This window comes from Exophiala viscosa, assembly GCF_022695815.1.
Source record: "Exophiala viscosa unplaced genomic scaffold EDD37scaffold_2, whole genome shotgun sequence".
NCBI lineage: Eukaryota > Fungi > Ascomycota > Eurotiomycetes > Chaetothyriales > Herpotrichiellaceae > Exophiala > Exophiala viscosa.
The window spans coordinates 446,023-467,303 of NW_026944354.1; the positions used below are offsets into that span (position 1 = coordinate 446,023).

The following is a 21,281-nucleotide window of genomic DNA, read 5'->3' on the forward strand; positions in this document are numbered from 1 at the left end:
CCGAGTAACTTAGGGATCTGGTGCCTGGCATGATGAGTGCATGACAGCCCTAACAATTGGTGCTTCCGGGTGGGCTTCCTTAACTTTGCTTAGATGGTTAGGGGCTAGACTCCCACGCTCCCTAGGCCATGATAGGTTATGCACGGTTATGCTTAACTTTGATTTTATTGTGGATGATCGGTCCCTTTTTGACTGCCCGCGATCCTCCTTTCAAGTCGTCTCCATCATCGCCAATCTCGTTCATTGTAACCATCCGCCTCGAGTCTCAACAAGACACTCGTTTCTACTTTGATCACACCACCACTCAGACCACAACAAAATCAACACATTTTTACGACTCATTGGCACTGTTACTCTCATAATATCCATATTGACTTACTGCGACCGCCTCATGCCCCGATAGTCCTCTGTCTCTAATCGACCGCATATTTCTTTTCGAACTTCCCGCAATGCCTCTCATACTCGATTCGTCTTCGGAATCCTCCATAGATGCCGAACCAGATATTCAAGAAGAGCGCAGAAGGTTATATCATGAAGCCGATGTGGTAATTGTTGGTGCAGGTGTTCTGGGGTCTGCTTTGGCGGTGGCGCTCGCAAATCAAGGACGCAGTGTGATATTACTTGAAAAGTCGTTAAAAGAGCCGGACCGGATAGTGGGAGAATTGTTACAACCAGGAGGTGTGCAGGCTTTGACAAAATTGGGCTTGCGACATACACTCGACGGCATTGATGCGATCCCCGTCACCGGTTACACGGTCATATACTACGACGAGCAAGTCCCCATTCCTTATCCGGCCATAGCAGCAGCTGGCGCGCAGCAAGAGCCAGGCAAGTCAGAAAAGGCAACGGATGGCCCAGAAGGGCGATCATTTCACCATGGTCGATTCGTGTCGAAACTGCGCGCTGCAACAATGTCACATCCCAACATCAGTATTTTCGAAACCGAAGTCACCTCTATAATTTCGTGCAAAGAACCATTACAAGTTATGGGCGTTGAATGTTTGACTCGAAAGAGTCAGAAAGACTGCTTCTTTGGGTCGCTCACTATTGTGTGCGATGGCTATGCTTCGAAATTCCGAAAGTCTTATATTCAACACACACCTAAAGTGAAATCGAAATTTTGGGGCATGGAGTTGATCGACTGCCCCTTACCGACGCCACAGCACGGAACAGTCGTTCTAGGCGAAAACTCCCCAGTACTTCTCTACCAGATTGGCACCCACGAAACACGAGTGTTAGTGGATGTCCCCGAAGGACTTACATCCACGTCCGTCGCCAATGGTGGAGTCAAGGGCCATCTGCAAAACGTCGTTCTGCCGTCGTTACCATCAAAGGTACAACCTTCATTCCAGGCCGCGTTGGAAAAGGGAAGTCTTCGAAGCATGCCCAACTCTTTTCTACCTCCAACAACCAACAAGACTCCCGGACTGGCTATCCTTGGAGACGCGTTGAATATGCGCCATCCTCTTACCGGAGGCGGCATGACGGTCGCTTTAAGCGATGTCGTCCTTATAACAGAACTCCTCTCTCCCGAAAACGTCCCTGATCTGTATGACACCGACCTCGTGCTCAAACAAATGAAGTCCTTCCATTGGCGGCGGAAGAACTTGACTTCTATAGTCAACATTCTCGCACAGGCGCTTTACAGTCTATTTGCTGCCGAGGATTGGCAGCTCAAATACCTACAGCAGGGATGTTTTCGGTATTTCCAGCTCGGTGGTCAATGTGTCGACGTACCGGTTGGATTGTTGGGAGGTCTGATTGCCCAGCCTTTTGTGCTGTTCTATCACTTTTTCAGCGTGGCGTTGTTCAGCATCTGGATTTTGATCCGGAAAAATGGGTTGCTGATGTTCCCTGTCAGCATTGTGCAGGCGATTCTGGTGTTTGGTAAAGCGTGCGAGGTCATATTCCCGTACATTTTTGCGGAGTTGAGGAGTTGAAAAAAGACAGTGGACGAGTACCGTTGGCGGTCAGACCGTTTTCTCTAGCGACACACGGCGACGAGCAGTCCAAAGGACCATTATTATGAGAGTCATATCTGTATATCACCAACTAATTCAAAGACCCTTGTTAGACTCCCCACTTTCCTGTTCATCAGCCTTTGTCTTCTTTCTGGACCAATCTTCAACTCTTCCTCGGCCTCACGATTACTATACAAACATACACAAACTCCTCCCTTTCGGATACCCGGTCTATAGCCCTTGCAAGGTATAGTGACCATGTGTATATCACCATCCACTACTGTCTGTCCCAAGAATGAAACCAGAAGCTGACTCCTTTGCTCGCTTGCATCTGCCTTGTACTTCAAAGACCCTTCCAGCGTGATATTCTTGAATGTACTACGACCCGTATCTGTCACCTATCAGTACCATGCCCCTTCATGCCTCAGTCTATGTATCCCCTTCGATCCCATGGTCCCTTCCCAACGGTCAACCAGGCGGTCCCTGGTCTCCAATCTCAAGCACCCTCATCCACACGGACACACAAGCCGTCCTAGTCGACACGCCCATCACACAATCCCAAACCGCCGATCTAGCCAGCTGGATCGAGCGCACTCTACCCGCCACAGCAAGCCTATCGTACATCTACATCACTCACGGCCACGGAGACCACTGGTTCGGCACGAATGCACTGCTCCAGAGATTCCCCGGCGCTCGCGTCGTCGCGACTAAGGACACAATAGCACATATGCAGAGTCAGATCGAACCACGCATCTTCAAAGCGATGTGGTCGTCAAGATTTCCCGGACAAATCGACACTAGTTTCCATCTTGCTGAACCTTTACCCGAGAGCGGTGAATTCTGTATCGATGACAAAGATACTAGTTATAAGATGAAGGCCATCGAAGTCGGACATGCGGATACACATAGCTCCACGGTCCTCTGGTGCGAGGACCTCAGGCTAGTGGTGGCAGGGGACGTGGTATACGGCGATGTACATCAGATGCTGGGCGAGGCTAACACACACGCTCTGCGTCTGGAGTGGGTTGCGGCGATCGATAAAGTCGCTAGCCTGAATCCGATGACGGTGGTCGCGGGACATAAGAAGCCCGATGAAATCGATGGGGTGTGGCACCTTGCCAGATCGAAACAGTACATTCTCGACTTTGACAAGTTGGTCGAGAGTGGGGAGTGTAAGACCGTGAGGGATCTGGTTGCGAGGATGAAGAGCTTGTGGTCGACGAGGTTCAATGATGGGGCGCTGGTCGTGGGCGCGATCAATGCGCTAAAGGTCAAGAAGAAGGGAGGGAGTGGCAAGTTGTAACGTTACAATATACAGCTCTGTGATCGTTCAAGGGGACGCTTCGTAAGACGGACGCTATGACACAAGACCTAGTCAATCGAGGTAGTCCACGGCCCTCAACCGGGTGGAGTCAACGACAGATTGAACATATACATTGAATACACAATATACTATCTTGTCACTAAGGGGACGCCACCGATCACCCCGTCACTACAGTAGTTGACATCCCCCATCCTTTACTCCTGCGCTGTGACTAATTTTCCTTTATGCCAAAGTCGCCTTCAGTCTCTCCAGAACATATTCTCCCACCTTCATTGGAGGGTACATGCTCTTACCACAGACGCGCTCCGGCAACGGGAGAACCTCACTGTCATAGTTGATGCTGAAAAAGTAGGGCACCGAGTATCTCTCCCCACCGCCAGGCTTGCTCACGACCCGATGGATAGTCGACTTGTAAAGCCCGTTGGTCCAACGCATGAGGAAATCAGCCACATTCACGGTAAACGTGCCTGGTCTGACGGGGCAAGGTCGCCAGATAGGCTTGTTGTCAGTCATGGGTGACGGTGGGAAAAGAATCTCGAGACCCGGGTTCGCCGAGTTGAACAACAGCGTGAAACATTCGTAGTCGGTGTGTGCGCCCAACCCAAGTTTCCCTTCCTCTTCCTTTTGTTCCTCTGACTTCTCTGCTCCTGCATCTGCTGGAATGCCCTTGTAGTATAACAAACGTGCAATACCGCCGGGATGAGTGACCAAGGCGTCGAAGTAGTGCTCCTCCAAGCCGAGAGACAAGGCAAACAACGAGAACAAGTGTCGTCCCAGCGTCATCACCTGTCCATAGTATGACTTGATGGCGTCGTAGAATCCAGGCAGTTCTTCCTCAGAAGGCCAGAGGTTGCCAGCATTTTCGGTCTTTGGTACCGACCCGTCAATCTCGTGATATTTCCCGTCTCCGCCGGTCGGGTCAAATGACTGTTCGTAGCCCCAGTTGAAACACTCCTTTGTTTCCTTCACTGCACTACCGGCACTATCATCTGGGTTGACGTACGACCAGTCATGGGGCTCGTAGCCGCGGAACAGAGGAGAGTTCTTGATGTGCATGGCCAGCTTCTGCTCCTCGGTCAACTCGTGGAAGTAGCGTTCAGCTTGCTTCAGGACGCTGTCCATGGCTTCCTTGGTGACGCCATGGTTGCTGATTTGGAAGAATCCGGTCGTCAGGCAGGCTTCGCGGATCTGAGCAGCGACGGCCTTTTTGGACTCCAAGGTGCCACCGATCGATGGGCCAATGTCAATCAATGGCACAGACGGCAGGGCAGAAGCCGGGATGTTGGCTGGGCTTTTCGAAATTGCTCCGGCGAGACGGTCGCGGAGATGCTTCTGGTTCGCTTGGACCTCTTCTACAATGCTGAGTTGGGTCTTCTCAGAGGCATATGACGATGCGAATGTCTCTGGGACGGGCTGTGGGTTCATGGTGGTGGCCATCTTGTTCAAGAGTCGCGGGATTATCCTTTCAAGAAAGGTTATTGCAAGAGAGGTATCTGTCAGGTAATATGCTTTCTGGATAGGAGTTGAATGAGTGTGTGCAGATTGATAGACTTTATCCTTGGAAAAGCCTCTTGTATATCAGTGCTCTGACCAACCCAACCTTACCTGCTTGGGTTGTACAATCCCGTACAATCCCAAGAAGCCCAGACCGTGCGATTGGTGAGTAGCGATATCATTCCGCATCGCTATTGGACGATGTGAGTACAATACTGAGCAGAATAGGCGTAGTCCGCCAGAAGTGGAGGACAAGAACTCGAGAATGGGGGATCAAGACGAGGCTGCCAAGCCTGATGGGGTTATGAAAGCTCATGGCGAGCAATGCTTCGATCGTAGACTGTAGATACTGGTGCACGGCTGAACAACATTCCCGTCATGAAGTGCTATCTTGCTCTAAGATGCGGCGGCGCAAGGGTGGCGGTATACTGGAATTAACCAGCATCGAACGTGGTCAAATGAAGAGTAGACCGGGCCTTCTATGGAGGTGGAGTACTTGCTACTTGGCGATCGTCTATCATTGTTCATCCTTGATACTCAGGAAGGGTGAAAGGCTGAACGGCTGACAATGGTCAACGCAGCATATCTTAGAGATGGGGGATTTTTTCAAGAAATAATATTATGGTTTTGCAAGATACAGCCTTCTAGGCAAGAAGTAATGTTTTTGTCCAGGCTGATCCATCAACCTCATTGACTGTTTCGATATTTCAGCTCAAGCACCACCCTCAAGGTGGAGAATTAGCAGTCAAGCTTTCCCTTGCCAATAAGAGTATGCCTTGCTAAGAGAATATCGATTCCTTCATCCGGAGAGTTGGGCGGTTTGTGTTTAGGCAGCAGCTACGACCTCCTCAGGAGCACCGTTGGTGCCGTTCTCAGGAGTAGCCTCAGCGCCGGTCTCAGTACCTTCGGCGCCATCTTCCTTTCCTGGGCTGTCGATGGCGACCTTGACGGCGATCTCACGACCCTCGATCTGTTTGCCGTTCATCTCCTCAACTGCCTTCTTTTGCAAGTCTTCGGAACCCAAGGTGACGAAGCCGAAGCCACGACCCTTGCGAGGCTCACCACGAGCTTGAAGCTTCTTGACCATGAAGCGTGGGATGGGGCGAAGAGCAATCTTGGCGGAGCTGGGTTCGTAGGCGGCAAAGAGTTCCTTGAGCTGTTTTCTCTGTTAGCTTGATCTTATGGTGAAAGAGGTTTGGTGATTCTCACCTTCTCTTCGCTCAGGTCGTAGGGCAGGTTGGCGACCATGACCTTGGTGGTGGATGGAATGCCGTCCTCTGGAGGGCCGCGTTGCTTGGGTGGACGAGGGCCGCGTTCGGTCTTCTCACCAGTCTCCCCAGTTTGTTGGTTGGCTTCGGCAGTAACGTCGGTCAAAGGAAGTGGGTTTTCCGCAAAGTCGCCACCCTCCTATTAGATGTGAGTGTTGTTCTGAGAAAGATATTCGGTTGTGCAACATACCCTAGCGCCACCACGAGCACGACCACCACGGCCGCGACCGCGACCGCCACGACCGCGTCCGGAGCTTCTCTTGCGGTCACCACCCTCAGCACCAGAAGTGGCACCCTCGGCGTTGCCAGTCTGGTCTGGCTTGCGAGCAAGCTGAACAGAGACCTTGCGCTCAAGAATGTCCTTGCCTGACAGGTTTTCGATGGCCTTCTCTGCCTCCTCAGAGGACTTTAGATCGACAAAGGCGTAGCCGACAGGACGGTTGGTGCGTGGGTTAACGGGGATGGAAGTTGACTCGCTTTGAGCAGAAATGTCAGTTTCGTAGATCGGTAGTAAATAGTGGCAATCTTACACGTCGTAGCCCGAAAAGAACTGCTTGAGTTCCGCCTCAGTTGTCGCATAAGCGAGATTCCCTATATACAATCGACGACCTTCGGCAGCCGAAGCAAGGACGGCGTCATTGTTGGCAGCCGAGTGATCCTCGATGCTGGCATCCTTGAGGTTTTCGGCGAGGTTGTCGACGGCAGAAGACATTGTGGCTGAGGCACAAGTTTGATGAGTGTTTGGACTTGTGGAATGTAAATAACTCAGGTAGCTAGAGGCTGCCTTGGGGAATCGGATTGGATGAGGGGTTGAAAAGGGTAGCTGGGTGCCCTAGATTCGGTTTGTTTGAATGAAACTGAGCACGGGTTGTGATCAGAAGAAGGATGATATGATTGATTGGAAAGTAGGAAAGGAAGAGAGACAGGATTCAAAGGGGGTTTGCGCAGGCCAGAAAATAATAATTCCAAACCATTTTAGACGGGCAGTTGCGGTGCGATCGATTTAGCGGGAAAGAACTGACAAACCAAAGGTGACAATGTCACGGCAAGCACGACGCTAACCGCCGCTAAACTCTGGTAAAAGTAATGCCCCGGTGGCCCCTACCATCTGTGGCGTGTATCCGTTTGGAGATTCACGGATTGAGGCCAAGAGAAACGTGACAGGGGCAAATACAGCACAATAGAATGCGAAATGCCAGCAGGAACCGATCTCTCTGTTTGCCTTATGTATTGATTGGTACCTGACAACCTCATCCCGCATGTAACCACTTACTCGTGCTTACCCTATATAGACCATATCTTCTTGATCAGATTGTATGGCCTTCAATGCCTGGCAACCGTTTGGCAATGTTTGGCAATGTAAACGCCATAGTGCGTCTCCCTCAAGAAGACCGTCTACCGCTCTGAAGGTGCGAATTGATGAGAGCGAATGCGATGCTGACGCCGAATCTGTAGCACCGCGAGGCTGATTGTCCGTCAAAGGTCACCTGTTTCCTGGAAACCCTCCATGGCTTCGGCTTGCTCCTGCTCAGTCTCGGCTGCCTTTTCGTGTTCGCATGGAGACTACCTAGGTAGGTACACCAGAGTTCCACAGCCTTGTATCCGTACTCGTATCGTGCTCCAAGCCTCCAACCAAACCCACCACGCCCCGATCAGCCACATAACTTTGTTCTCCAAGACCACACAATTATGTAATGCTACGACGCCTTCATGAAGCATTCAATTGCTCACCTTTTATACCTGTGGTCAGCAACGAACCTGGATCAATAGTGGTCGTGGTCCCAAGGTCCAAACCTCCACCTCGGACTCAGCCCTACAGATGCCCGAAACCATTGGTTAAGCGCCTGAATCTACTTTAGTAACAGCGCCACGCTGCGGCTGAGCTTCGCCTGCTGCATCATGCATGCGCGTCTCAAGTTGTTAGTTACGCGACAGCCTCGATTCCAGCACCAAGTTTCTGTCTGCACTACCCATACTGAGACTACACAAACACCTTTCCGTCCTGTTTTGTTTCCTTTTGCTTTCCGTCCTCGTTGTTTCTTGTGCATTCTGTACAGTATTTCACGCCCTGCATATCAGTTTAGCCGGTCCTTCACTTTCATTGCGTTGTCATCGTCATTTACTTCCTACTCAAAGCACCGAAAGCCTACACAATCAACCCAAAAACCAGCGCACCCTCGACTTCTCAAGTGACACAAGAAGCCTCACCTCTTTTTGATTGCGTCCATCGTTTGCCTCTTAAGCCTTTCATCCATCCTCTCCTTCCATTGCCTATCATGCGTCTTCCACTCGACCACTTCGGCCAAATCAGGAACTACACCCACATCGGCCAGGCGGCCATACTCTTCCTCGCATGGGTCCTCACAATAGCTCTCATGACCTGTAATGGAACGACAGACGGCCGCGTAGGATGGTACTTTGGGCTGGTAAACTTCCTTCTCGCCTTACTCTTCCATCTCCCGACTAACCTCTTGCGATCACAGTGCTTCCTCACAATCCCAATCCTAATATACCTCGTCATGGTCCCAATGTGGTCCCGTGCCCGCCGCTTCGCCAATGTCTACGCCTTCGCCAGTATCGACTGCCTCGCCGTGATCCTCTGGCTAAGCGCCTGGGCCTCCGTAGCCTCGTACATCTCGGCCGGCAAGGGAAAAGGCACCGGCACAGGTTCAGGCTGCGACAACTTCAAATACGGCAGCAAGGGCCGGTGCGAACTAGGCGAGACCATCATCATTTTCGGCGTGTTTGAAATGCTGCTATTCATGGCAACGGCCTTCATATCTATTCGTGCCGTCATGACGTTCAAGCGCACGGGCATGATGCCTGCCGAACACGTCGCTGCGCCCGGAGGTAAACATGGTGGTGACTTCTCCACACAGACACAAGACGCCTTTTCAAGCAACATGCGCACGGACGACTTGGAGAACGACAGCCACTCCAATGCCGCGCAGGAGTACGGCTATCGGAAGTCCGAGTCTGACAGCCAATACGCGCCTATCCACCAGATCGAACAGGAGGAGATCTTGCACATGCCTTCTGTGCAGCCTCAAGGGCCATTGAACAATTCTGGATTGGGTATACAAGCTTACCAAAGCTATCGATGACGAGGGTTTGCCCTTTCCTTGTTTCGTTTGTTTTGTGAAGCGTTTCAGCGGCAGGTTGTTCCATCCTCGGCTCAATATCGAGATGGGATGGGTCAGGGATGTATTTGATAGAATCATGATCAAACAATTCATGCGACTTTCTGCATTAGTGAAGAAGTGTCAGATTGGCGAGGAAGTGTCAGATCAACAGTGGTGCGTATGCGTCTGCTGCCAATCTCGAATGTTGGACGCGTGCTGGCGACCCTTCCACAACGTCCGAACCTTCGACTCGAAAGCATACTTCACTGCTCGACTACTCAACTTCTGACGATTTCAAGTGGAGCTTCGATATTGGAAACATTGCTGATATCGTCTCTCTGTTCATTGCTGGCTATCGATTTATTCCTTCATGAGCCCTATCGTAGCATATTTCGCCGAAGACCTCACACAAGCTGAAACCTCAACTAATACAGCTCCTTCTGAATCTGACCATAATATCCTTCTGGTGTAATCTCCCTTGGCGACCAGATTTTGCAAAATGACCTTCGCAAACCAGTTCGGCTATGCTCATGCTGTTGGTCGGTTTCTGGCGAACGTAAAGGGAGGATGAAGAAGTGAACCCAATCCCTCGAATCCAATCAGACCGCCTCCATGCCACCATGGGGCTTGCCATGACGCCTGTACAGGTCTCCGAACAAATCCGTACCCATACCCATCCATCATGCTCCAACAATAAAAGCCCAAAAGCCCAAAATCCCAACACCAAAGCTCAGGGTACATTTTTTCGACGAGCGTCGGAGACTCTTTGCTGCGTCAGGATATCATCCCTCCACCTCAAACATCGCCCTGACTCGGGAATTGCAAGCGGAAGGCTCATCATTCCGCTGACATCAAAGAAGATATGCATAGAATAGAAACACAATGTCGTGAAAGCAGTCGTTAACATATGCTGGGGCCTGGATGCTGGCCCTGCATGTGGTCAATCCGTGTTGTCTGGGAAGACGACTCAGAGCTGACACACTTAGTCTTATAATAAGATGAGGTAGTTGCTGGGCGCTATGCCCGTCTCCCCATTCTCTTTCTTTGCCTGCCACCACCTGCCACTGACATCGGAGACTTCGAGAATCTCGTGTTTGCTGAAGCTGATCTCATTTGCATCATCGGGATTAGCTTCATAGCTGTAGATGGCTTTGGCACGGTACGGATATTCGGTGGGTTGAGCAACGTCTGGTCCTCCTGCTGTGACTGGTGTGCTGCTTGTGTTGATCGGCGTTTGTGACGAACCTCGAGCGGCCCCTGCAGGTCCACCTGGGTATCCTGAGACAGGTGATGAAGTCTCGAAGCCATTCAACTGTGCTGAGGTGTACATCTGCGGGGGCTGCGCAGAGGCTGTGGTCTGTGGACGATCGTACATATTGGACATGCTTTGAGCAGGAGCTCGGAAATTGTTTTGCTCTTTATGAAGAGCAAATTGGTCGATGAATTCGCGAGGAGTAGATGTAGGTGTCGAGCCGAAGTAGAATATCCAGATGATCGCAACCATGGAAAGAAGAATATGACCGGCCCCAGCAGCTTCCATTGCGCCTTGTGGCTGATAGATGAGAGAGTTCACGGCGGACGTTGTCATGACAAGGCCAGCAGCCAAGTATCCGACAATCTGACGGATGTTAGGAGGAAGTCATACCACAAGGAGCGTGCACACTTACCGCGATGTTGTATGAGTTCATCGAATTCGTCGCGAAGACGAATGTCACGCCGAGAATGCAGCATAGCATGTAGGCGACAGCCCACCAGGCATACTTAGGGAAGGCATCCTGAGTATTGGCAATGATCGAGGAGATAAAAGCGATCAACCAGGCCAGCTAGCGACACGTTAGACATGGGTTGGCTCAGATGCGGAAGAATCCTTACCAGACTGATCGAGATTGTTGCCAACGCAAAAGGGTCGCCCACAATATATCCAAAGTCGAAGCGACCTCCTCTTTGAGCCTCCAACATGTTGTGTTTCTTCAACGAAGGGGAGTGGAGAGACCCGTAAGAGGGCATGAAGGGTCAATAGGGGGCGGCGGTTTGTTTAGCGGTTGCGATGTCGATTTCGGTCAGATTGAGTCAATTGCTCTCGAGTTTGCGATGTTTGAAGTTGCGAAAGGACAAAGAAGACACTTGAAGGCCAGGTGCAGGCTGGGTGTCAAGAGGACCGAGCGCTGGAAGTCTGTGTCTGTGTCCGTGTGCTCTCGTGATGGCGTGGCCCGGGATGAATTGTCGAGTGTCAATGGGGGAAATGACACTGCCTAACATGCACAGTCTCCCGAACGACGTGATTGAGGCAAAAATGGTAGAGGAACAAATGGGGACAAAGGACTGGTAACGATCGACAAGAATAAAAAGAATCAGGTGGTGATCTAGAGCAGGTCGTTTGTTGAAAAGTGGTGCCTGAACGAGCGTGGATGAAGGGATTCGTATTTCAGGAGGGAGGGAGGAATTATTGGAGGAGGAGTCGAAGGGTTGAACGGGACAAAAAGAAGAAGAAGAAGAAGCACTGCCCTGCTGCAGGTGGGAAGGGCGGCTTCCGGGCAGGGGAAAAGAGCCAGCAACCACTGAGATTTGAAGCCCCGAGCGAAGCTCCTGCAACACGTTTCAACCCCCAGCGTTGAGATCCAACCGAGACAAATCACCCACTGTCTCTAGATTTACAATTTCATTCCTAGACGATTGGTCTACGCAATACGGAGGTCTCTCTGCTGTCATCGTGAGAAGAGCCGAATACTTTCCTTTATTCGTCTTCAGCAGCCAAAGTCATGTAGCACCGACAAACGCCTGCTGGAGCCTCGATAATCTCGCGGACTGATCAATGACATTTTTGTCCTGCCATTTCGCATGCCACGGTTGGTTCCTCCCAGCGTAGCACAAGCCACGCGCCTGTACAAGCGCTTTATACGGCACTTAAAAACACAATTTGGGCCAGATGATTAGCAGGTTATGCGCATATGTTATGCGCACTTTCGCTTCAACATCGTCGCTGCATATGCGGATATGGCGGACAAAGTGCAGCCTTACTCTGTAACTGTGCGACATCCACATTCGACACTGTTGGACGCGTCCTTGATCCTGGACGATGTATTTTCCGCACGCAATTCCCATGAAATGAAACCGGGGCTTGTTACCGACACGTTCATTGGAGAAAGACGCGTAAATCGCTGATCCCTTGTTCTCGACCATGGCTGGTGAGTTGTGACTCCACCAATTTGTCCCCTAGCTCACGCCACAAGCGTAATCCCGCAAATTCCCAGCTGCCCACGGAGTCACGGACGCAGTCCTCATTATTGAGGGGCTGGTTAAAGTTTGCTGGAGAGTCAGCCATATCTGACATATCAAGATATCCAGCTAGCTTCCAGATAATGGCGATAATATTCCGACGAGGCCACTAATCGATTTTGACAACAGCTTCCTAACTTCATGTTTGCGAAGGGTGGACAAAGAGCATTGCACCGCCTCTCTGATCTGCAAGTACGGAGCTAGCGCCCAATACTTCAATATCCCAATTGGCCAATGTTGGTGCAGTTGATAGGCGGCGCTCGTTGGCAAGAACAATTGAAGTCCGTATCCGGAAGTTATTCTCCTTCGGTTGAGTCGACATGCCGGTTGCAGTCTTTCACGGCCCGGATCGTCAGTGAGAGTCGTGGTTGCTAAATAAAGCCGAATCGGATCATCCGCCAATCTCCAATCGTGTTGCAGCAACGGCCTCTGGTGGTGGAAAGAGCATATCGCCCTCTGGTGTTCAGAGATAGCCTTGTTCCTCCTTCGCACGACGTTCCCAACGGATCAGGTGTTTTTGGACCTCGCCCACTCTTCTCTCCCAATCTTTCGAAACGTCCCCCATTCCAATGACACCGATCTTTACCCACCATTCGAGGCACCGGGCACTGCGATCTCGTAGCTCTCGTGCCTCATTGGCAATGCTATCTTCGGTGGCTCTGCACTCCTCGAGCTTGGGGGACAAAGTTGCCAGGAGCGAGCTTTGTTTAGCTGGAGGTATCTGTAGTGTCTGTAGAGACGCGAGTCTTGACGCAGTCTCTGGGAAGACAGTCGCGTGCGAGAGAACAATAGATGCTAAAGTGCTGAGATCTTCAGACTTCGGTATATCTGGGTTTGCTGTCGAAGGATCAAAGAGGTCTGGATATGTGGTCGCTAAGAGACTGTCAACGTTGCTGCTACCATGTTAATATGGTTGCGTCTTCACTCACCCAGTCGCTCAATGTCTTTGAGCAGAGGCCCGGCTGGTCCGCTCACTTTATTCAACCTTGCCAGATCAGCCTGCAAAGCGTCGAGCTTCCCCAACACCGTCTCACTATTATGTAAAGACCTCGTTACCGGTATGGGTCTGCCATAGTCATCGCTCGTGCCTGTCAACAGGAATTCTAGCCGACGTAGACGCGTCTCGAGAAGGGCAAGTGAGCGCAGTGCATCAGCCTCAGGATCACTTGGATCGTTCGCCATGATGGCAACGCTAAAGATGTAGTTCGTGTCGCATCAACATTGTCAATCGCGCGGCAGGGAGAACTCAAAACAAATCAGGCAAACCAAACAAACTGGGCAAAAGTAACATTTCGGAGAAATAATTGCTTGGCACGGGTGGTTCGCGCTGCCGAGCTGAAGAGCCTGGAAGCTTGTTGAGTATTGACCTCTGAGTGAACCCGGCACTACAACGTCTCTGCAACTTGAAGCTCACTCTCTGAAACCATGTCTCGTACTTCAAAGTTTGAGGACCTGCAACTGCATCCTCCTGACTACCCATGCATGCATGCGATGCGAGCTTGATGCAGGCATGCCTTGCTTTGCCGGCTATTCTGACGATTCATCTCTTATCTGGGTGGCTGGAACCGATACCAAAATTAACCCCACCCCAGGTTCTACACATTGATTTGTCCATCATCGCACGATGGATCCTTTCTTCAGGCGAAAGCTTTCCGAGGCGCTGCATATGTGTGTGGCAGGGACAGCTCGAGATCCCGTACTGCAGAATGCATGTCAACGCTTGCCAGCAAGGTTATCGTCAGGGCTGCTTCCACTGCCAAGGGACTAGCTGCCAACTGGGTGGTACGACTGAATAGATGTGGCGTCCAAGCATGGCGGATTGCAGCAACACACTCCATAGGAAGACGGCCATTCTACCACGGTTCCCATGCGGCAGCTATCGCTTGAGCAAGGTCTAACGAACCTTAACATGAACTCTTCCAACAACCCACAAACGTTACCCCAGTGAGACGGACCAATGACTACACGACGTAAGCACAACGGCGACCCTCACCCTCCCAGCCCTGTCTATATTTCAGGTGCATCTTGCAGGGCCTCGTCATCCCAAAGCTGAGTTCCCCTCCGCTTCCGAGGTTTCGTTCTCGTTTGCTTTCCTTGCATTGCATGTCAGTCGTCGTAACGCAGTGTGGTAAGAAACAGGAAGACCACCTCTCACAGCTTCCACAAAACGATCCCTCCTTCCCTCGACCTTTCATGTGATGCTGTCGGACCATGACCCTCTAAGCTGCGAAACGTGCACAATGGCACCACCGGATCCTCAGCGATGGACGTACACAGACTATGTCTGCTTTCTGAGAAGTCACGGCTTTCACAACCTCACCTGTCTGGATGACTATCTTCGATGGGGTGTAGAAGCAACTCACAATCCCTCGGTACCTAGACCTCAATCATCAACGACAATATTGCTTGAATTTGGCACGTCCAGTTTTCGCACCTCAGACCTGACCGACGCCAGCAAGCTAAGAGTTTTGCTGAAAGAATGGACGAGGAAGACTCCTTCAACACCAACCACGCCTACCGCTTCGAAAGTGCAAGGGCGAATCATCATGGTCAACAATGCCAGTCCTGAAATGATAGATACACTTGGGGGCCTTCTAAACATTGAACCAGCGTTCTTCGCCTCTCACATCGCCGACCATGGTATCGGAAGCATGGGCGAAGTCCATACAGCTTCACCACTAGCATCTCAAAATCTACGACATCAGCAGCAGTTCTTCACAATCGAGTATCCATGCGCGTTTATTGCACATGGTTGTGGCAAGGATGTCGACATAGAGAAGCTTTACTGCAAGGGCAACTACCGCCGAAGAGTCGAAGTATGCTCCAAATACGGGAAGAACAAGGTGGCCCTGGCTCGGCGGAAGATCTCCTTCTACATGAAAAAGTCGTTGGATCCGTGGCTATGTAAGCTCCTGTACATCTCGGTACCTCCCATCATGGCGTATGCTAACGTTCAACAGGCGTCGTACTCGTTGATCCACCCATCAGCCATTTCACGCTCGGCGCCGAAAACACATTCGGCGCGTACTCACCCACCCAACGCCTCGATGTCAGCGGGTTCCACGGTGGTTACCTCGACTTCATCGAAATGCGTCGCCCAACAAGCAAGGAAGGCCACGACTTCCGGCACTGCGGTGCGAAGCCCATGTGCCCGAATGCATTCGACGATCTATGTCGACATTGGGCGATCATGGCGCGGGACGGCCTCATGAATCCATCAGATACCAATATGATCAATATAATGCGACCTGCGTTCCAGATCGCCGCAAGCGAATGCACAAATTTCTTCGACTACATCCGCACGACGCTCGAATTCCAACCCATCACCACCGCTCTGGCGCTGGAACCGCCCAAGGCAAAGCGCATCCTTGACAAGATCATCTCTCTTGACTCAATGCTTAGCCGGTACAAACCTATCCTCACGAAAATAAAGTCGATCGTCTCCTCGGACTCGGATCTGAACGATGATTACCGCTCGCTATTGATCGACCTACACCACTACCGTGCCGAGTGCGATTCGCAAATGCAGCACATACTCGCCGTGTCGCAATGTCATGACACCGCTTCGCTCACGTCCATTGAGGTCGATTCAGGCCGCCAAGCGGACTATTCGCGGTACTTGGTCATCATTGTGCTCATATATGTGCCTTTCGCACTGGCCTGTGCAATATTCAGCTTGCCGCACGACTTCGCCCCTGCGGCACACTACATGTACTATCTGCTACCCATAACGGCAGTAGTAGTGGTTCTGTTGATCCTGCTGGTTTTACCGGAGGCGAGAGATCCATTTCCCGGTATCAAGGCCGCAATGTGCGGGAAGTTGTATAGAAAAACACTGCTGGCCAAGCCGAAAGTTCGGAATTCATCCTCGGCCGTCAACGAGAAAAGGATGGTGGAGGAGGTATGACCTCCAACAAGGCAGAAGTTTCTGATACCTGCAGGCGTGCGGAGATGCTGTGATTGTGGTAACGGAACACGCTGATGAGCAGAAGCTGATACACCCAGCAGCAAGCGTGAGCGCTGGGCAAGCCATGACCAGGCGTGAGAACCACTCTGAGGGTATGTCCAGGGGATACAGCATGCGTCAACAACATTCTATTCCACATGACGAGCCATAGGGAGACTCAAGTCGTTCACCATTCTTGAACGTTCTGGTCTACTCTCCGACGCAGAACACTGGCAGCAGCACAGACCGCGTCCCATATATGTGGACCACTGAGGACGAAAGCCGTCAGCGAAAACTCACACAGACATGAAGAAGCCGACGCAGATATACAATTCACTTCCTGGACATACAGTACATGACTTTCTACAATTGCCGGGACACGGTGAGGGGACAATGGGGTCTGCGGGTCATATATACGACACGATGGGCAATACGAATGAATGCACATAGATCTTAATGAGAGCTAGAAAACTAACATCTTGGTGTCTGCTAAGACAGGCCATCAATAAAGGAAATACAATGCCCGATCGCAGCTTTTATATTCCATGTCAAGCATACCAACCAGGTCTTCGAGACTTCTACAGTAGTATGTGTCTTGCACAGGCTCACAGTAATGTACAAATCCCACCCAGATTAGCCAGTCTCACAGAGTCCTTTCACTCTTTGATACATAAGGAGCACAACCCAGTCAAGATGAGAGTAGAGCAGACCTATACCTCAACTCTAGTAGGGATCTTAACCTGGCCCTTCTTTCTCTCCTGGCTCGGCACACCATATCTAAATCCGGGACTCCTCGTCCCCCGTCCATCAAGCCTAGTGCCCTCTCTCGTCGCCGCCACATCAGTGAAAATGAACTGCCACCGTCCCGTATCCACTCTTGTCTTGCTCTCCTCCTCTAACCTCGCCTTCGTCTCTTTGGCCTCTTTCCTCTTCCGCGCATCAGCATCTAACCTCGACTGATTCCTTGCCCTGAGTTCGTGCCCATTGTCTACCAACTCCGGATCCCGCTTATCTTTCTCGAAAGCAATCAATTGAGGGTGCGGAATCCGTGAGTCCGCCGGTTTCAAGATTGGATGCGAGTGTCCCGCTTTGCCGACGTACTCTGGCTTCGTGTCCTTCCAGGGCTCGCTGGCCGGTTTGCCTCCCTGTCCGACATCCAGTTCGTCTGGGAGACGAGGAGCGCCGCTGAACACACGGCCTGCGTCGGTACGATTGAACGCGCGAGACTCGGAGGTCGGATAGAACACCTGAGGGTATGTTAGGGGGTGTTGTTCGAGGTCGTTGATCGTTTCGTGCGTATCCATTGGTCTGCCTGTCTGGAGATCCATCTGGTTTACAGGTACCATGGAGTGGACGGCTCGTGCGTATGGGAGCGCGAGCTCATTGCCCTGTACCACAACATCGCATCAGCAGCTGACCAGCAAGCAATATCGAGCTGGATTCGCAATGTAAGGCTCTTATAACACTCAGAGAGTTGTAATTTGTTTTTGTTTAGTTCACCATGGGGGAGTCTGATAGACTAATCGATTTTTGGTTGTTCATCATCGTATGAAGGGGGGGCCTCAGGAGGAAAACCAGAAACAAAGTGACAACATACCTCTGCGAGCATCCTGTTCTCGACCTCGATCAGTCGTACCACAGCCGCAACTCGGCGCATATCCACGCGCATCTCGACCGAGACCTGGCGCACTGATTTCTGCTCTACCTGCACACGTCTCCATATTTCTTGTTGCAGCTCTTCCGAGAGTATGCTCTGAGATCTGAAATGTTGATTTTGTGGAAATGGGCGTAAGTCGTCCTCGCTCTCCCTCGGTAACTTGGTGTTTTCTGCAGCTGCCTCGAGGGCCGCCATATCCCCTGTCTCTTGGCCATCGAAATCAGGGTTGGGCGTTGAAGGAGGAGGAGCTTCCCTTCTGCTTCGTAATAGATTTCCTCGCCGGTCATAAGCGGAGAGATAGTTTGTGGAACCTGCTAAGGGCTTTTGGAAAACTGCTCCCGGACCTTGGAGCCAAGCAAACATCGCAGCTCGTAACCTCGTTTTCGAGGCCGGTGTGGAAGAGAAGGCGCGGCGGAGACATGATTTGCAGTGTGTGTGGATGGAGGGAGTAGGTACTGCGATCGAAGCGGCGGAGGGTGGTAATCTTGGAGGCATCTCGGGAAGAGGTATAAGAAGGATGCGTAAAGCTAAGATCAGGTCATGTGTAAAGTCTCGAGCAATGGTTCGCAGCGCAACCCAAAGAGGCGGCAGAGAGAGTAAATGAGCTTGGATGTCCCTTTGATGCAGATAGATATTCTTTTTCGGGGAATTTTGAAGCCCAAGATGTTCGCGGCAGACTTTCCCTTGACTGCAACTCAAGTAGTTGGTCACGTGCCGTCGCGTTCTTACGGTCCCTCAGGCTTGAACCTGAAAATAGCCTGTGAGTTGGGCAAAAGCAACCGAAGAAGGATTCGTGACAATTTACTTTGAAGCTCCAGAGTATAACTTTGGAGACCTTAGTAATATGCTTGCATGTATCAGTTCTAGATCTTGGCTCATATATCCTGGGTATATACTTTTTGTTTAGATGGCTGTCAAATTGCCGCTTGAATGCTGGGCTCAGAAAACGCTGATGAAAACTCGCTAGAACGCTGCAGATAAATCAAACTCCAAAAATATGCTTTTTCAATCCAAAGCTCGATCGTGGTCCAATCAAGCCAGGCTGACGGTCGTCCCCGAAAATTGTGCAGTAGCCGACCACATGCCCCTAATCAAGGGCAGGCTCACGCTATTCACAGATGTGCCTGTGGAAGCAGCGATAGCCTCGGCCTGCTTTAGCTCGGCAGGGTCGTTCGCGATGGTCATGTGGCCATGAAAGACAATCGTGCCACCACCTTTGATGATGTCCATACCGCCTGGACCAACGAGACCGGCGTCACTGGTGATAAGGAGTGGACGGTTCGATCTGGTATACGGACCAAGGACGTTGGTCGCGGTGGCGTACGATACATCGTACTTTGGAGTTGTAAAGCAGTTGCTGCTGTAGAAGAGAAAGTAGACTCCCTCAGGAGAACGGTGTAATGCAGGAGCTTCGATCAAAGGGCCATCAACGTCATCGCGGTCGAGGAGCTCAACTGGATTGCCAATGGGCGTTACGCCGTCTGCAGCAACTTCCTGGAGCATCAAGGGCGTGGGAACGATGGGAGCCACCGAGTTCATGCAGGCACCACCGTGGCCGAGCGAGTTGCCGTCCACCTTATAGACGACATATCGTTTGTCCGTGGCGACATCATGGAACCCATCCGGATCAATGGCGCCTCCTTGCGTAAGGACGTTCGGACAGGCAAATGGTTGGCTGAGGGGAGCGTAGGGACCGGTGATATTCTTCGAGGTGGCAGCACCGACGCAGTGGTGTTGAGGGGCCCAGGTAGGTACATCTGCGTAATACAGGACGAAGGAACCATCTTCCACTTGGACGACATCGGGAGCCCAGACACCAGCACCCGTTTCCCACGCACCCATACTGGGCAGCGCGTCATGGTGGTCCATTAACGTCCAGGTCTCGTTATCTGTGGATGTAGCAACTTGTACATTTATTCTATCCGCACCCACCCCTTTGTTGTTTGTTGCGAACGCGTAAGAGATGCCATTAACATGAATAATCGCGGGGTCAGCGAACTGTGTTGAAATGAGCGGTCCCTGTACGGAAGCGAAGAGGTTCGAATTGGAGGTTGTCTGCGGTTCTGCAGGCTGAGGTGATCTGATGACGGTATCGCGAGGAGTAAGAGGACCGAGCGACGTCACTGCCGACGAGGCGAGGAGAAATGCTGGTATAGCGACCATAATGAGTATGATCTTTGTGCGTAGTGCAAGTAAAAATAGGCGCTTGTTTGCTGAAGGTTGGGATGTGTGTATTGTCGATGAAGTGAGTGACCCCTTTTCCTGATTGATTAATGAGAGTGTATTGTAGCCCGGACTCGGGTGACTTGGGTGAGGAAGCAACGGCTGTCTTTCTTGTGGACGGACCACCATGTTGATGACTGACGGCATCGGCATGTTTATATGTCAAGGGGGTGGTGGATCTGGAGGAGGTGGTGTTTGAGGGACAAGGCTTTGAGACTAAAGTGGGCGGGTCGTAGCGAAAGGTTCCAGGGGCGTGCCGACTTCTTTTTGCGCACAGATTTGGAACGGTTGCTACTTCAGCGTGTTAGAATGTGCAGGGGGCCAGACCGTTCCGTCATGGTGAGGGAATTGTGGGAACCGGTGGTATGAGCGTAAGAAGAGACAGAAAAGGTACGGGTGTAGTAAGCCGGTGGTCGACAACGTGGTGGTTTGGTAGAATGACAATGGTTTATTTTTGACTCTGATGCGAAAGGCGCAGTTGGGGGTGGGTTATTGGCTTGGGTCGGGATCGGTATTGGTAGGATGGGCAGTGTGATAGAATGACCAAAAAACCCAGAGTGTGAAAGTGTTTCATTACTCGCAGGTTGCAACCAGTCCAGACCCAAAATCACCACAATCAGCACGGTCCAGCCCAATTCCTGGTGCATTTTGGGGGTTGTTGCCAAGCTTTTCTAGCGCCATGCCGGACAAGGCTCGCTTATCGATTACAGGTACCTACCAAAGGTACCACTTAAGGTACCACTTGAGGTACCACTGGTGCCTTCATGCAAGGTAACATCATTACCATCAATTTCGTTTCTTTTTGTAGATATTGGTACCCTGGTGCCTGGACTCTTTACTTTTTGCGAACTGCCAGGTACCATTCAATCAAACTGTTTCAGGGCAAATGGCAAGGCAGACATATACATTTGTCTTAACCATGGTAAAGTAATCGACCCCGTTTAAACACTCTCTTCGCTCCTCCATTACAGCACACTACTATCATTAGTCCTTGAGTATAGCTGCATCTG

General features: G+C 51.3%; 11 protein-coding genes across 11 annotated transcripts; 4 read left to right on the forward strand and 7 right to left on the reverse strand.

Moving 5' to 3' along the window:
• Positions 1 to 214: 214 nt before the first annotated feature.
• EDD37DRAFT_620336 (squalene monooxygenase) lies at positions 215 to 2,149 on the forward strand. The gene has a single exon (XM_062815912.1). The coding sequence runs from the start codon at positions 450 to 452 to the stop codon at positions 1,938 to 1,940; it is 1,491 nt and encodes a 496-aa protein (XP_062672579.1). The 5' UTR covers positions 215 to 449; the 3' UTR covers positions 1,941 to 2,149.
• A 38-nt stretch (positions 2,150 to 2,187) lies between these two features.
• On the forward strand, positions 2,188 to 3,378 carry EDD37DRAFT_620337 (putative metallo-beta-lactamase domain protein). Its single transcript, XM_062815913.1, has one exon. It carries the CDS (start codon positions 2,335 to 2,337, stop codon positions 3,262 to 3,264), a length of 930 nt encoding a protein of 309 aa, XP_062672580.1. The 5' UTR covers positions 2,188 to 2,334; the 3' UTR covers positions 3,265 to 3,378.
• A 32-nt stretch (positions 3,379 to 3,410) lies between these two features.
• EDD37DRAFT_225073 (uncharacterized protein) lies at positions 3,411 to 4,908 on the reverse strand. The gene has a single exon (XM_062810468.1). The coding sequence runs from the start codon at positions 4,720 to 4,722 to the stop codon at positions 3,508 to 3,510; it is 1,215 nt and encodes a 404-aa protein (XP_062672581.1). The 5' UTR covers positions 4,723 to 4,908; the 3' UTR covers positions 3,411 to 3,507.
• A 414-nt stretch (positions 4,909 to 5,322) lies between these two features.
• On the reverse strand, positions 5,323 to 7,193 carry EDD37DRAFT_691161 (uncharacterized protein). The gene is made up of 4 exons (XM_062820016.1): positions 6,578 to 7,193; positions 6,238 to 6,523; positions 5,989 to 6,186; positions 5,323 to 5,935 (listed from the first exon to the last, which is right to left on the reverse strand). The coding sequence occupies exons 1-4, from the start codon at positions 6,757 to 6,759 to the stop codon at positions 5,606 to 5,608; spliced, it is 996 nt and encodes a 331-aa protein (XP_062672582.1). The 5' UTR covers positions 6,760 to 7,193; the 3' UTR covers positions 5,323 to 5,605.
• A 790-nt stretch (positions 7,194 to 7,983) lies between these two features.
• EDD37DRAFT_620341 (uncharacterized protein) lies at positions 7,984 to 9,447 on the forward strand. Its single transcript, XM_062815914.1, has 2 exons — positions 7,984 to 8,473; positions 8,531 to 9,447. The coding sequence occupies exons 1-2, from the start codon at positions 8,324 to 8,326 to the stop codon at positions 9,149 to 9,151; spliced, it is 771 nt and encodes a 256-aa protein (XP_062672583.1). The 5' UTR covers positions 7,984 to 8,323; the 3' UTR covers positions 9,152 to 9,447.
• A 496-nt stretch (positions 9,448 to 9,943) lies between these two features.
• EDD37DRAFT_225589 (SHO1 osmosensor) lies at positions 9,944 to 11,376 on the reverse strand. The gene is made up of 3 exons (XM_062810471.1): positions 11,042 to 11,376; positions 10,837 to 10,992; positions 9,944 to 10,787 (listed from the first exon to the last, which is right to left on the reverse strand). The coding sequence occupies exons 1-3, from the start codon at positions 11,174 to 11,176 to the stop codon at positions 10,158 to 10,160; spliced, it is 921 nt and encodes a 306-aa protein (XP_062672584.1). The 5' UTR covers positions 11,177 to 11,376; the 3' UTR covers positions 9,944 to 10,157.
• Positions 11,377 to 12,628: 1,252 nt separating this feature from the next.
• EDD37DRAFT_225294 (uncharacterized protein) lies at positions 12,629 to 13,756 on the reverse strand. Its single transcript, XM_062810469.1, has 2 exons — positions 13,375 to 13,756; positions 12,629 to 13,318 (listed from the first exon to the last, which is right to left on the reverse strand). The coding sequence occupies exons 1-2, from the start codon at positions 13,625 to 13,627 to the stop codon at positions 12,909 to 12,911; spliced, it is 663 nt and encodes a 220-aa protein (XP_062672585.1). The 5' UTR covers positions 13,628 to 13,756; the 3' UTR covers positions 12,629 to 12,908.
• A 686-nt stretch (positions 13,757 to 14,442) lies between these two features.
• EDD37DRAFT_225310 (uncharacterized protein) lies at positions 14,443 to 16,727 on the forward strand. The gene is made up of 2 exons (XM_062810470.1): positions 14,443 to 15,349; positions 15,406 to 16,727. Exons 1-2 carry the CDS (start codon positions 14,644 to 14,646, stop codon positions 16,350 to 16,352), a joined length of 1,653 nt encoding a protein of 550 aa, XP_062672586.1. The 5' UTR covers positions 14,443 to 14,643; the 3' UTR covers positions 16,353 to 16,727.
• Positions 16,728 to 16,913: 186 nt separating this feature from the next.
• EDD37DRAFT_620348 (eukaryotic mitochondrial regulator protein-domain-containing protein) lies at positions 16,914 to 18,718 on the reverse strand. Its single transcript, XM_062815915.1, has 2 exons — positions 17,989 to 18,718; positions 16,914 to 17,779 (listed from the first exon to the last, which is right to left on the reverse strand). Exons 1-2 carry the CDS (start codon positions 18,541 to 18,543, stop codon positions 17,102 to 17,104), a joined length of 1,233 nt encoding a protein of 410 aa, XP_062672587.1. The 5' UTR covers positions 18,544 to 18,718; the 3' UTR covers positions 16,914 to 17,101.
• A 102-nt stretch (positions 18,719 to 18,820) lies between these two features.
• On the reverse strand, positions 18,821 to 20,809 carry EDD37DRAFT_620350 (alpha-N-arabinofuranosidase). Its single transcript, XM_062815916.1, has one exon. It carries the CDS (start codon positions 20,422 to 20,424, stop codon positions 19,081 to 19,083), a length of 1,344 nt encoding a protein of 447 aa, XP_062672588.1. The 5' UTR covers positions 20,425 to 20,809; the 3' UTR covers positions 18,821 to 19,080.
• Positions 20,568 to 20,918, reverse strand: EDD37DRAFT_605536 (uncharacterized protein; the record flags this gene model as incomplete). Its single annotated transcript, XM_062814819.1, has 1 exon — positions 20,568 to 20,918. The coding sequence occupies one exon, from the start codon at positions 20,916 to 20,918 to the stop codon at positions 20,568 to 20,570; it is 351 nt and encodes a 116-aa protein (XP_062672589.1).
• Positions 20,919 to 21,281: the final 363 nt, after the last annotated feature.